This window comes from Harpegnathos saltator, unplaced genomic scaffold (assembly GCF_003227715.2).
Source record: "Harpegnathos saltator strain DR-91 unplaced genomic scaffold, Hsal_v8.6 scaffold71, whole genome shotgun sequence".
In the NCBI taxonomy this organism is placed as follows: Eukaryota; Metazoa; Arthropoda; class Insecta; order Hymenoptera; family Formicidae; genus Harpegnathos; species Harpegnathos saltator.
In genome coordinates, this window is record NW_020230549.1 from 1,342,501 (window position 1) to 1,357,344 (window position 14,844).

The following is a 14,844-nucleotide window of genomic DNA, read 5'->3' on the forward strand; positions in this document are numbered from 1 at the left end:
CAGTAGGTAAGTGTGGTCGTCGCGATTAATTTGCAAAAAGAACAAAAAGAAAAAGACACACTCTTCTCGAAAGAAAGCTTAACGTCGTTGCGCCGTGCGCGATTACGTCAGATCATAGAACAATTTATTCACCGCGATGTCTATCTCTCGCGGACGGTATTTGTCTTTCGCGCGATTAGATGTTTCTTACTCCGTGGGCAAATGTTTGCCGCGCGTCGTCGTTTTTTCTTCCATGGGCCATAACTAGATATAATAATAATATAATAAGTGTACTCTATATAACTAACCCTTTACATTCCAAAGGCTCCGTAGCGGCGGCACCACTGGAAGTTTTCTATTACAAAGTTTCAAAGGCTCCGCTACGGCACCATTTATTATCATACTTGTCATTTTTTTTATATCGCGCCAATATCAGTTATCCCAGAATCTATAAAAATATTTGTCAGCATTATTAAATATCTGTATGACAAATAGTACAAGAAAATTGTACTCGTATTATTGCATCTCGCGGTGCATTTGCAAAAATCACGTATGCACATTGAGAATTACGTCTTAAAATATTAAATAAAAGATATTAAAATAATATTAAATAAAATAAGAAATAAAGTTTATTTTTCCTGATATTTATGTATATGTAAGTCTACAACTCTACACAAATTATCAATTTATATACATAATTGGTTTCCTTGCTGTATCTAAGTATTTAAGTATTTTAGTCATAAAAGTATAAAAGTTCTTTTTTTTTCTAATATATAAATATATCGCTTTGATATATGCTTCGTTAAATATCTTCATTAAAAAAAATTATCGGGTGCAAAGGGTTAAAAGTTATATATAAATTACTGAAGTTATATATAAAATAGTTTTTCAATAGTCTTTCTTACGGTAGCAGCTTCTTTAGTTTCCTCAGTTCTCGATATAGCTCCAACACTAATAGGCGTTACGCATTATTTTCAGTGTTTCTTTTACAGCGGAAATGTAACGTAATGTCACTTCTTTTGTTTCCAATCTGGAAAGGGTAGACATACTGGAGGATATCGGAATGCACGAAAAACAATTTCAATCATTATCAACTTCAGCTTAATTTCATCATCGATTAATTTAATTTCTGTGTCGATTCTAAGAGAATTATTTTTATTCCATTTTTTTATTACAGCCGTGGCGTATGTTCGACGTGTGATATTTATTCCGGCTTCATTTCACAATATTAACGAAGTGTAGTAGGCAAACATTTGCCGGGAGTGCGAAGTAAAAATACATACGCGAGTTTTACACGTGCAGTAAACGCAGAAAATCCGAGAAAATGTTGAAAAAAAAAAGAAAAACGAAAAAGATCATACATTTCTATCTCTCTGTTGTTGTTATCGATGAAGCTTGTTGTTAATATGTCATCTCTCTATTTTTTTCTGACAAGTCCGTCCCTATCGATGGTTATCAAGGTAATGCTAATCCCATATTTTATCAATACTCCTCATAATATATTATGTATATATATATATATATATATATTTAAATATATATATATTTCTCGTAAACATACATACTTGTCTTCCGTAAATGCGCGGTTGAAAGATGTGGTTTTTCACGGTTGTGTGGTTCCGATTCCGAGGGGCTCTCGGCGATTCCGGAAGCGAGTGCAAAAACCAGATCTTTCAAGGCGAACATATACGTAGTCGGATTGTTTAGCTATAGCAACGAACGCATATTATGCAATATCGCGATTTCACCTACGCATCGTTGTACTGTACATTTTCTCTAAAAGAAATTTTTCACACTCTTGCAGGCTGTTTCCGAAATATCCGGGCGAGCTGCAGAAGTCGCGGCAAGCGAAGGAGGAAGAATCGTGTCGCTGTTTCGATACGGATTTCTTCCTCTCTTTCTTCCTCGGCGCGAGAGGGAGGGAAACGACTTCTGGAACTCGTCCTTTATTTCAGAAACATTCTGTATAAATGTATGGGATATAAGTGTATCTCGCATTTTCCATAAAGCCAGATTTTGTTCCGAAATGTCCCGCCACAAAGGGAAAAAAGAAAATCGCGCGAAGGATGTATATTTCATACAGGATGGTCTAAAAAAGGGTCAAAGAATTTGGAGACATATAGTGAGACGCGTGAGAAGACATTTTTGCTATATATGCCCCTAAATTCTTAAATCCTTCCTTCAGGTCGCCCTGTATCCGCAGAAGGCTGTTCCGAAGCTATTTTTCGAAAGCAGGTGTAGCTTGTGCATATTGTACGTACATCTATACATATACGTTGATATATCGATAGAACGGAGCATATTGGTTTTTTCATACACGGATATACGTTGTGTACTACAGCTTTCTTTATATTGTCAGCACGAGGTATGCACTTGTCGACAGGAAGACGCAAGCCCACTGCAAGACTTATAAAACTAATAATAAATATCGTTTGAAAGAAATAATCGCGGCCACAGTCCGCGAGTATGAGGCACCTGTAACGATCCAATCGATTTCCATAGGTCGGAAACCCCCAAGTCCGCCAAGAAAAAAGAAAAGTCGAAGAAGAAGAAGAAGGAGCGGAAGCACAGGAAGACCGAGGCCACATCCTCCGACAGTGACTCCAGTGAGGATTCCGACGACAGCAAGTAATTACCTACAAACAATAACACGTTATTAAGTTTTCAATATCAAGTCGAGAAGATGCGTTACGTGAGTCAGCTTTTGGTTTAACACGAGTTTTAATTTGGCTTGGTGTAAACATTAATTTCAAAATGTACGCATAGATTTCGACTAATGAATGTACATTTGTGCAGCTCGTCCGAGGCCGAGTCGAAGAAGAAGAAGAAGCGGAAAAAGAAGAAGCTGAAAGCTGAAGGAAAGGACAAACATGAGGTACGGACATGGTGCTTCGAAGATAGCCGGACGTAAATTTATCTATCTTCCCTTTCTCTCGCTCTGTCTCTTTTTCTCTACATACATATGTTTACATACACTACGGCACATGGAAAGCAGATGCATGACATCTCTATTATATCTATATATTTATGTTTGTTTCTCCTCAATTTGTTGTTCGCCGATTGACGTTTGGGTACCGTATTTATTCCGATCTCTTGGGTTCGCCATCACGAGAAAGTAGCACAATCAATCTCCGTCCCTCTAACCCTTTATCCCCTCCCCTCCCCTCCCCCCTCGGTTCGCTTGTTGTGTTTTACGACAAACGATTTTTCATCTGATTTCCAGTTTCTTTTTGTATTTTTTTCGACAGTTCATTATTTCAAAGTATAAATCTCAGTATTGTTTGTAATTATCAGCGCCATTTGACAGGAGACATTCCCTGAGTGAGTACCAGATATGCCGCTATTCAATGTAATTTTTTATTTTGTGAATTCGTAAAATTAATTCGTCGTGTATACTACTTTCGAATTTGCGAGTTTACTTGTCGTGTACGAGCCTCTTTTTCTGTCTTTCTCTCTCTCTCTCTCTCTTTCTCTATCTATCTATCTATCTCTACTCTCACTCGTTGTATGTCGAGCATTATTACACGCTAATTACGGACAATGAGTCTCGGAGACTGCTTGTTCATGAACGGGGAATCACAGTCAATGTCTTGGAAGCAGACCGTCACACGCCTAAGAAAAAGAAAAAATAGAATAAAAGTTAGAAAGATGCGATAAATCAGTTTTCTTGCCAACAGTACTGCTTTCCTCCGATTATTTCAAGTGGTTACAATCTCTTCTCGAGTTGTGACTGTCTCTTTTCGATGACACGTTTCGATGAATGCGCTTCTTATTTTGCATCGTTATCGTTTGACTTCTGACAGCTACTGATTAGAAGTCTTGAAGGAGCAGACTCCGGAATAAAATTATCATTTCTTTCTACATTTCCTTCCGTTTTTTTGTTTGTTGTACTCTTGACTACGTACTCTTGAATACGTATGCATGATCGATGTTTGCTGAGAAGAGTCGATAAGGAGTATTGATCCATGTCGAAATTTCTTTTAGAAGAAGAAGACCTCGACTAAGCGGAAACGCCAGTCGTCCGAGAGCTCCACGGATAGGTACGTTATTGCCTATTCTTACTTTTTCCCGATTAATCGACGATTTCTCGTTCAACACGCGCCCGTTTCCTTCACAGCTCTATCGAGAGACCGAAAAAATCCATAAAGCATGACCGAGCCGAGAAGGAGAAAGAAAAAGTCCCGAGAAACGAGATGACCGAGAGCGCGGCGACTCGGGAGCAACCGCCGGCCGCTCGATCGGCGCGATCACCGCCGAAGTCGCGGGCGGACAGACAGTCTCGCAACAACGAGACACCGCCGATCAAGATGAAGAAAGACTCACCGGTGAAGAAGAGCGCGACAGAAACGCGGCGGACGGACAAATCGCCGCCAGTGAGTCACAAGAGTCCTCCACGTCGACACAGATCATCATCCAGAGGTAGGGGCGACAGAGGAGGCGCCGGAGGTGGAGGAAGATCTCCCAGAAGATACTCGAGGTCGCGACGGATCAGCCCATCTCCCCGACGCAGGCGATACTCGTCCAGGTCACCCGGCAACGGTCGAAGGCGCGGTAGACACTCCGCCGCGGCGTCCAGAAGCAGAAGCCGCTCCAGATACGATCGTTACGTGTCTTCCCGCAGGAGACTGTCTCCCTCTTCATCATCGAGACGTAGGAGATCGCAGTCACGCGGTAGATCGCGCTCGCCGGCCCGAAGAGGTCAACGACGAGCCCGTTCGAGGTCTACACTTAGTTATTCGCCTGTGAGGAAAAATCCCGAGCGTTACAAGGACATCTTGGAGGAACAGAAACGACGCGATCGCAAGACGAGGAAAAGGACGAGCGGCCGGGCTAAGTCGCGCTCGACGTCGAGGAACAGACGTGGGGCGCAGGTGGTCGCACCCAGAGTGAGTTTGAGATCGTCCAGTGAAGATGAGGCCGATCTGGCCGACGATGAGTCCAAGCAGCAGCAGCAAGAGGACGAGGAGCGGATGATGGAGTTGAACACATTGAAGCGCCTGCAGAGCGGCCTCGCAGCTAAGGCGCGCGAAACGCTGGAGAAGAAGTCAGTTATCGCTCCTGCGAAGATCAAGATCGAGAGGAGAGAAGATAACAGCAACGTGTTGGATATCGCTTTGCCGAACGAGCCGCCAAAGAGTAGTATGGTAGCTGCGTCATCGAGTCTGATGAGCACACCTTCGGCTCGTGACCGGTCCCAGTCCAGAGACCACCAAGTGACGTCGATAATGCCGTCTCTGCAGACAGTGCGGTCTCCAGTTTCCAGCAGATCTCCGTCACCGGCATTGCCTCTCACTCGAGAGGAGGCGGCAATCAAGATCAGGTCGCCGAGTGAGTCGCCGCCGCCGCCGATATTGCCGACGTCGTTGCCCAACCAGCAATCGTTCGACAAAGTTACCGTGTCACCTGTAGCGATGAAGATAAATCGTCGATCATCGAGATCACCTCCGAACATCTCTAGTAAGAAAGACTCGCCGACCGCGTCGAGGAAGGATCCATCGATGAAGGCCGGTGAGCAGTCATCCTCTTGCTCACCGACCATGACGATAGCGGCACAGGTAACGAGCACTTCGCGCGACGAAACAATGATAAAACTGCGCTCGCCCAGCGAATCACCGCCGCCATTGCCGGGTATTTCGCTCGCAAGATCGAATCGACGCTCGCGATCCGTCAACAGAGAAAACATGTCGTACTCCAGATCGGCATCGAGGTCATGCACAAGGTCACCGTCACCGTCATTAGACAAGAGGTCTTCCAGATCACCGTCGCCGCGGGACAAGAAATCGCGGTCCCGCTCGCGCGGCAAGAAATCGGCATCGCCGATGAGACGACGATCGTCCAGATCGGCGTCACGGACGAAGAAGTCGTCGCCGAAGATGCGAACGAAACGCTCGTCCCGATCGAGATCTTCCTCGGAATCGAAACACTCCACGGAGTCGCGGTCACCTTCTACCACGTGCGCTAAGAAGTCCGCCTCGCGTTCGCCAGCAACCAAATTTCGTGCCGACAGCAGACACAGATCATCCTCGAAGCGACGTTCGCGTAGTTGCTCCTTATCGAAGAAGTCTCGTAGCAGGTCTCTGTCAAAGAAGTCGCGAAGCCGTTCCTTGTCGAAGAAATCCAAGAGCCGCTCGAGATCAGCATCGAGAGTATCCAGGGAGAAGGATAAACGCAGTCGTACCAGAAGCAGCTCGCGTTCCTCCGCCAGGTGAGTTCAACAGCTACAGAAAGATCGATAATTAGAAAAAAAAAAACTGTACGCACTGTCTGATAAAATTATGAAAAACAATGAAACTTATATGCTAAACACTAAACGATATAAAAGCTGTGTATAACGAAGTCTACGCTGTTTTACGAAATTATTACAACTGTTATATAATATTGATTATTTATTTAATAATTTATGAAACAATTATTAACAATGCTAGATAATGATAAAATATATAAAGATCTGCTTTTCTCTGGCCATCAGCTCGAGGCACAGCCGCAGGAGCTTCTCCAGCTCGTCGAGGTCGTCGAGCAGCGTCTCCAGCAGATCCTCTCGCTCAACTTCTAGCAGCTCCGCCACCAGCAGATCGCGTTCGCCGTCTATACCGCGACGTCACGGTTCGCCCAGCTTCCTCGACAGACGGCGTATCACGAGGTAGGTGTCGTGAACACGCACACACGTGTGTCACGTCATCGCCCTATAGTACATACAATGTATTATTTATCACGCACTATACGCTGAAGTGTCGCGAGTCCACCGTAATCGTAGACTTTAATTTGCGACTCTTATCAGTTGTATCTCTTTTGTTTTACGTTTCTGTATTTTTTTTTGTTACTATAACTAATCGAACAATCGTAACACATTTACACAAAGTTGTTAGGGAGCTCGCTCGAAAAATGTGCCAAAAATTGTCCTAAGAGGAATCGTCGAGAAATCGCTCGAGAGAAACATTTGAAAAACTTTGTTGACAGAATACGACTAATTTCGCTCGAGTGCAATACGACGACGAGCATTAGCTGCGATATGCTAATTGTATTGTTTGTTGTGTCCTACAGGGACAGATCGAGGGACAGACATAGAAGATAGATAGTTACGGCTTCATACAGATCGCATATAAATATAAAAAAAAATATACGTATATATATATATATACATACATACATACAAGCCTACATATATACACACACATACACATATAACACTTGTATGTATGCATATAATATGGAATTGCAATTATATGTATACATTCAATACATACCCATAGAGTTTCTCCTGCAATGCCTTTGCAGACTATATTCACAATTAAACGGATTTCGATGATGCACGCGAAGAATAATTATATGATTATCGACAGATGTGTAATTGAATTAGTGAATTCAGTCAACTCTAACGAATGTAATAGCAGAATAATATCAATAAGGGAGTTTGATGTAAACTGCGACTAAATATTGTTGGAAATCTTGCAATCGTGTCTATTCACAGTTTACCTACATAGAGCGACTTAGTGCTGATTTTTCGGTTCAGTTATTTCAATTTCAAATTTTTTTCTTTTTCCTTTTTTTTTCCTTTTCCTTTTATCCTTTTAATCTCTCTCTCTTTCTCTCTCTCTCTCTCTCTCTCTCTCTCTCTCTCTCTCTCTTTCTCTTTTCTCTTTTTTTCCCTCTTGATTTTCTTACTTCTTCTGTTTTCCTGTCCCAATCAATCTTAATTGAACAATGGACTGAATCGCTCGACGAATCGTAGTTTACGACTTTCGTGTAGAAGTAGCATGCGTGTATGTTCTCCTTATAAATATTGTAAATTAAATGTTCACCGTAGGGTATTATTTTTATTTTATTATTGTCGATCGCAGAATAAAAGATTTACCCAGTAAGCGAACTTCTTCTCTTTTTCCTTTTGTTCTTTTTTTTCGTTTTAGTTAGTTAGTTCCTTCAGTTCGATGTTTTCGCGATTTGTGAGTGTCTCTTGCGGCACTGCGTTCTTCAGACAAGTATCTCCAAGGACAGGTGAGTCATCATACTTTTATTTTGCACGCTCGCGTTTCTCACAAGCTTGTTCTGTTCATCTTCACTTCGCTGCCTGCGTGTTTTGCTTTTTCTTCCACTCGTTATACTCTTGAGCGCCAACTGTTCATAATACAATATATTTCATTATTTTTATCGTAGTTGATTTCATATATCGTACAGTCAATTATTACCTGTTTGTATATTGGTCAACTTTGCTTCGTAACATTCGTCATAACATAGTGTGTGTAATTTGCCTTATAATATACCACTTGTTTATCCCAAATTTAATGTCTAACGGTACATATCATTGACTCTCCTAAATTTTGTATACAAAGAAACGATATTGAGGAACATTGATTTTAGCGCGAGGAAACGCCCGATCCCGTATCATCGGCCAACTCCAACTCCACCGTCGTCGCCGAGCAGCTCCGAGAGTAGCAGACACAGCAACTGGTCGAGCCTCAGTCACCGGTCCAGCTGCTCTGCAAGCCGGAGTCCGTCTTATACACGTTGAGGAAAAGAGAGAGAAAAAGAGAGAGATGTATGTCCTGTGTCCTAGGAAGTGTCTGTGTCCTGGGAATAATTCGACGTTCCTTTCTTTACATATAGTACATATACGCTTACATACACACATACACACACACACACACATACAAACATATACTTGTTTATTTATTTAAACGAGCAGAAACCTGAGCTCACTGCGCAATCTCGACACTTCTTATGTATTTATTTTCTCAAAAACAACGCGATACCAGATAACGGTATATTATTTATAAAACTGCAATGTGTTATCGCTGATAATACTGAACAATTTCATTTCGACGATCTTATTAATAATCGATCGACTAATCTGACATTATCCTCAGAATTCTCGTTCGAGCACGGTGCAATCTTGCGATCTCACGATCGTCCTCGTCTGAGATACCAAAAAAAGGATCGAAGCGAAAAAAATTGAATATCTATGTAGATTTTAATGTACTATATTCTCTCCCTCTTTTTCTCTCTTCACATGGACTATATAGATTCGTGTAAGGTGGTAGAGTAACTTTGTCTAATTTCCGTACAACTTCTTAAGAGAAGTTTTCATTTTATGCAGAGTATTGTTGAATATTTAAAAAAGGCATATGTGCAAAATGAGCAAAGAGGATATTTTAATAATAGATATTCTTCCTCTCTCTCTCTCTCTCTCTCTCTCTCTCTCTCTCTCTACATATAGAAGCGAGATTTTTTCTAAAATCTGCCTCTATATATATATATATATCTGAAATTGAAATTTCATAGAATTTCTGCGTTAAATTATTTTTAAATCACATAATTTGCTAACTTGTGTAAATGCAAGCAATAAGAGAGAAAAGAAGAATCCAGTCAGAGTTCTCTCGTCAATCACTCGCAATCGCAATATTCTGTTATAATCTAGCAATATCGTTTAAGCGCTTCTTTACGTGATCGAGAACCTGACTGCCAAACCACTCTACATCACATAAATTTTTCAATATTAAAAAGTAATAGAAGAAAACTCTAAAATCCTAAAAATAGAATTTACCTTAGAGAACTTTGAAGTCATAATTGACAGATGAAAGAGAAAAAATTCAATATCTTGATTCCCATTTTCTTTTACCTTTTTTTCTTACCATAGGATAGCAAGGAGAAAATATGTTTCAGAATATAAAATATAGTAATAAATTAACGTAGTGTGAGATCGGTCAGAATCGTGACATTCTCAACCTTTTAGTGACTGAGATCAAGATTTCCAGATCAAATAGATCAAAGATGGTAAAAGTTTAAACATATCAGTATAAAAATACAATATGGTACGAAGTAGTTTTTTTAAGGCTAAAGTACAATCTATTACTTTCAATATGTATTTTAGGACATTTTCTCATATATGCAAAACTTCTGGAAAAGTATTGGGTTGTAATTTCGTTGAATCACAAGAAGGTTGATTTAATTGTTACATACACTCTCTTTTCTATTCAGGTTCTCGATTATTTATCGTGGAAAGAAGCATACTAGTCTCAGTCACGTCCCTCGTTATTTATAGCAAAGTGACATTCCTTGAATTTGTCAACGAATCTCACGGATTGAATTCCATAAGTTTATAGTGCAATGTATTATAATTCATTCTGTGTTGTACATAGACATATTCCCTCAGAGAATTTTGAATTTCTGACGTAAAATATTGATTTTCTGACCCTTTGCGTAGAGTGCCAAGCTATAGAAAATTTATTCTCATATATAAAGTTCTCATTATTAGTTCTTATATATAAAGTTTCTATTATATAACATATTTTTTTTATTTGTCAATATCTTTCTTATATTCGCAAGTTTTATGCTGATTTATGAAAGTTATAAAAACACGTATCTAAAAACGAGTTATTAAAAGGTAGAACGCAAAGGGTTGATGTGTAGCCCGTAGTATTTATTACGTAGTTATAATTATTTATGTCTTATAATGATTTACTTATATTTGTAGATTTATTTATATTTATTTATTTTGTAAGACGGCTTTAATTTTAACGTACGTGATATCGCGATTCTTTCATGCATTTCGATATTCGCATTCCGAAGAAAAGAATACTCTAGTCAACGGGAGGGTTTTTTCTTGCGGGCCCGAGGCAGACGGCAAGGCCAGGCAGCGTACCAAAGAAAAAAAATACAATTAAAAACTAGTCTAATGGCGCAGTTGCGCAAAGTTAAGATATCTCGAAGATATATGTATAGGGTTATAAAGAGGCGAACCGTAAAACTTGGAAAGTCTACATTGTTTACGACAGACTAGACAAGGAAACTATGTAGTGATCTAGTCTTCTCAACGACTGATTCCCTTTTTAATGCAGGATCTCCCGATCATTAATTATTATACTCTATTGAATAGTTATGTATTAAGTACATCTCAGCGTCTTTTCAGCTCAGTATTAAGACGGTTCTCTGTTCGGATATATTTTATAGTTTCCTGGCCCCAAAATATACAACGAGAATCACGGAATTTAAATGTCTCTTTGGCAATTTCCTATCCTTTCTCTGATCTCGTCGTTTTAAGAGAATACATTGTGACTTTCAAACCTGATATCTGTATTCACTTATGAGTTACAGTCGTACAAATGTTACTGTCTCGTTAAAGCGAAAAAAGAAATTCGGATTATATCTGTAATATACTCTGTATTGTTGTTGTGTGATTAAATCGAAAATTTCAAAAATGCCTTGTCTTTTGAAATCATTCATTCCATATTAAGATATAGACGAATAGAACTGCATAATCACCAAAATACAATTATCACGTAAGTTTTTTATATATTCTTGTTCCCAATATTTATATATATATATATATATATTTATTACAGATATATATAACTCTGACATATTATAAACCCGTACATACATATTTCACATTTTAACATTTTCTACAAAATACTTTAACAAATCACAACAATGGAATGTATCGTTTTTTTTTGGTTTCATACAAATAGAATGAGTACTCCCAAAATATTTGTACAGAATATCCCGGAGAGAAAAGTGATTATATATTATATATAATTATATATATGTGACTCACATGAATTTCATCCTTATATAGTAATATAACCATATATAATTATACATGTCAATGTGAAAAGAAAATGATATATTCAGTTGTATTTGTACAAAATCATTTTTTTGTTTGGACATGTATAATAATGTATGGCCATGTATAATTATATATGGTCATATATAAATAAAATTTACATATAATAATCTTTTCTCCAGGATTTCCTTTTTTTGAAGTAACATAAAATTGCCATATTTAACATATAAAAGTGTCGTGCTTCTATATCGTCATAAAGATGTACAAAATATCTATAATAACAGTAATAAATCACATAAAATATTATATTTTCTTAAGCTTTCTTCTTTGGAATGTTGGTTCTCTTATTTGCAAAATAAATGACCCATGTGAAAGCAATGCAGTTTACCACCAAGACTCTTAGCTAAAAAATTTAAGTAGGATATTAGAAGTGAAATTTCTATGGTGCATAATATTAAAAAATAATTTTCAATCTAAAAAGAAAAATATTGCTAACCTGAGTTATAATCTAAAAGTAATCTAAAATTATCTACAAAACTATAGCGATTTTAGATATTAATTTAATTAATGTTTAGATATTAATGTTAGATATTAATTGCTTCAGAGAATATTGAAAATATAAATTTATCATAATACCATTGGTGGGACATATTTTATGTTGAGGAACTGCCACAGTGTTAGATATCTCAGATTACTTATCACCATTGGCAAATATAGTTTTTCTGTTTGTTTGCATGCTTCTTTATGTGATTTACCCTGCAAATAAATTTCTATAAAGTACTAAAATATAAAATATAAATATATTGTACTGCTTGAAAATAAAAATTCAAACAGAATAGGCTACAGTTTAAACAAAATTTATCAATCTATTAAATTGTCCACCATCATAATTACCATGTAATAATTCTAATAAATATTTATGTAAATAAAAAGAATCTGTTATATGCTTTACAATCAAATAGTAAAAACAGCTTACTTACCTCAAAGAGAGCTAATGTATAGAGTGTCAATGCCTGGAAACATGGCATATAAATGAGCCTCTCTATTAAAAAAATCCCTAATGGATTTTTCACAAATAAGTTTATGTACATGTAAAAGTAATGTGGTACTGGGCCACCGATGAGCAAGCTGCAACAATATTTGGATATTAAAATACATCTAAGTTCTTTAAGTCTATATTATTAGCAGAAATAATGGTTTATACTTATTTACCCAAATAGAGCAAAAGCAATAATATTATCTTTATTAATCCGCTTTGCCCCACTCAATTTCTGAGATAATATATTTGCAAGGGAAGAAAGGATACAACTAGAAACAATATATGATTTATACTAAATTCAACTCGATAACTTGTAAGCGTATGCGTATATAAAATGTATCACATTGATGTTACCTCGTTATTGCTTTCGTTCTCAAAGGATTAGTGTAAAGTCGTTCTAAATATGCGCCAACAAGTTTGTACATGAAATCAGTTGGTTTGGAAAGTGCCATTTTTCACGATTTTTCCAGAATCTTCTACTCACGATTGATTCAACAGACGGTAATACATACAATGATAAGCAAACATGCAATAACAGCGACGTAAAATTGAACTTAGATATTATAGAACAAAGTCCAAATAACGTAAGTTTTGTTAGGTTAGGTTAGGTTAGGTTAAGTTCATGTGATTGCACGGTTTAATTCCAAGGGAGTAAATATCAAATTATATATATAGAAATGTTTATAAAATTTATGCAATAATTATATTTTGATTAATTAAATATAACGATCGTTTTTTCTCCTTATATGTACCAATTGTTATACTCGAATTAATGTTCATTTCACTTTTGACTACGATCACTACTTTTTCTGTAACTAAGAACACTTAAACATTGTTCTGCCAGTCTGCGGGTATAACAGTATAGTAGCAACAGCGAGTATAACTACGATCGATTCTATTCAACGTGACTTTTGTTCTGTAACTACTTCAGATATCGTGTGAGTACATGCTAATTTTTTATAACCTAATGTTAACAAGAAAAAATATTCTTTTCCAGATAGATAGTGAAACAGATGATTTTATAGTAACTGACAACTAAATAAAAGTTTACGACACACACATGATAGCATGCAATATTTGATAAATAGTGATAAATGTTATAACCTTTAAATCTATAAACGTACAATCGAAATATATGCAAACTTGAGCTATAATATATAAATATCATAAATCGTAGTGTAACAAAGTATGGTTATTGTATTCTAATATTAAATTATAATTATAATTATAATTACTTGATACTTCTTAAATAATTGTCATATCGTGAAAGTATTTATATAATTGTAACATAGTTTATACTTTTATTCATCTAGTTAAAATCAATATAGTCGTTATAATTATTAGTGATTAGCATATATCGACTTTGTATTTATAATTATTTTCCTTGCAGTAAAGCAGAATTATTTGTTGAGTGAAGATATAAAATTTTATATAGAACATAGCAATAAGATATAAGAAATGGCACAAGGAAAACTCAAAGTTAAAACAAAATTGCCAGATAAGGTAAAAGCAAAAGTAAACAAAGGCAAGAAGGGCCCTGCTATTCAAAGACGTGGAAGTAAGTAAATAATAAACTATCAGAATTAAATTCAATATATTGTAAAGATAATAAAATTAACAACGTAAAATTAACAACGTATATTCATTCTGATTTACAGATGCACCTGTGCAACCCAAAAAGGCAAAACTGCAGGAAGCACACAAACTAAAGAAAATGATTACAAAAACAGTGAATAGTACTATGGAAGATGAATTACGAAAAAGGGCTTTAGATGGAAAAAAATCTCTCATAAAAAAAAATCCTAATGTAGAAAAGAAATAAATGTTAATTAATTATAAAAGAAGTTATTGTTTTAATAGATAAGATTATGGACATAACATTTCTAATATATTATTTAAGGATATTTATAAATATATGCCCTATACATAATTTTGAAAATAGAATGTTATATATCACTTATAAAGTTTCAAAAAAGAATAATGGTAAACTAATTGTAAACTAATGGTAAAGTTATTCTTATGATGTAATGATGAATAGAAAGGAAAGAGAATAAAAATTACTGTTTTGTACATCTTATCTGTTGTTCTAATACATACTAACAGTAATAGAACAATTATGTTGTTAAATGTTATTATGGAATAAATCTGAAAAATTATAGTTACAATATCATATGTTTTATAATTTTTTGTATAGAATTTAATATCGATACTTTTTCAATAATATTATTGTATTTTCAATATTAATATTTTCAATATATATTATTTATGT

At 36.5% G+C, this 14,844-nt stretch overlaps 3 protein-coding genes and 1 long non-coding RNA gene across 10 annotated transcripts in view; 2 read left to right on the plus strand and 2 right to left on the minus strand.

Moving 5' to 3' along the window:
* The window catches only part of Srrm234 (Serine-arginine repetitive matrix 2/3/4), a 17,350-nt gene extending 8,209 nt beyond the window's left edge, over positions 1 to 9,141 (plus strand). For 4 of the 6 annotated variants that reach the window (XM_011155691.3, XM_025305776.1, XM_025305777.1 and 1 more), the window contains 6 exons: positions 2,482 to 2,607; positions 2,776 to 2,854; positions 3,964 to 4,019; positions 4,097 to 6,184; positions 6,449 to 6,619; positions 8,335 to 9,140. In XM_011155691.3, the coding sequence (XP_011153993.2) occupies positions 2,482 to 2,607; positions 2,776 to 2,854; positions 3,964 to 4,019; positions 4,097 to 6,184; positions 6,449 to 6,619; positions 8,335 to 8,485 (2,671 nt within the window). In that variant the 3' untranslated portion in view covers positions 8,486 to 9,140. Of the gene's footprint in view, positions 1 to 2,481; positions 2,608 to 2,775; positions 2,855 to 3,963; positions 4,020 to 4,096; positions 6,185 to 6,448; positions 6,620 to 7,020; positions 7,432 to 8,334 lie in introns of those variants that run through there. The other 2 variants (XM_025305779.1, XM_025305778.1) reach the window with 2 other exon arrangements.
* Positions 8,030 to 8,354, minus strand: LOC105191911 (uncharacterized). Its single transcript, XR_850481.3, has 2 exons — positions 8,163 to 8,354; positions 8,030 to 8,091 (listed from the first exon to the last, which is right to left on the minus strand). It is a non-coding gene; the product is annotated as an uncharacterized LOC105191911 (long non-coding RNA).
* A 2,167-nt stretch (positions 9,142 to 11,308) lies between the features above and the next one.
* On the minus strand, positions 11,309 to 13,118 carry LOC105191909 (PXMP2/4 family protein 3). Its single transcript, XM_011155689.3, has 5 exons — positions 12,930 to 13,118; positions 12,749 to 12,844; positions 12,517 to 12,664; positions 12,173 to 12,292; positions 11,309 to 11,939 (listed from the first exon to the last, which is right to left on the minus strand). The coding sequence occupies exons 1-5, from the start codon at positions 13,025 to 13,027 to the stop codon at positions 11,850 to 11,852; spliced, it is 552 nt and encodes a 183-aa protein (XP_011153991.1). The 5' UTR covers positions 13,028 to 13,118; the 3' UTR covers positions 11,309 to 11,849.
* LOC105191910 (uncharacterized) lies at positions 13,016 to 14,470 on the plus strand. 2 transcript variants are annotated; one of them, XM_025305743.1, is made up of 4 exons: positions 13,016 to 13,076; positions 13,396 to 13,513; positions 13,966 to 14,133; positions 14,234 to 14,470. In XM_025305743.1, exons 3-4 carry the CDS (start codon positions 14,034 to 14,036, stop codon positions 14,395 to 14,397), a joined length of 264 nt encoding a protein of 87 aa, XP_025161528.1. In that variant the 5' UTR covers positions 13,016 to 13,076; positions 13,396 to 13,513; positions 13,966 to 14,033; the 3' UTR covers positions 14,398 to 14,470. The 2 variants fall into 2 exon arrangements, with proteins under 2 accessions (XP_025161528.1, XP_011153992.1); XM_011155690.3 differs by lacking the exon at positions 13,016 to 13,076 and adding an exon at positions 13,183 to 13,226.
* The last annotated feature ends 374 nt before the right edge of the window (positions 14,471 to 14,844 follow it).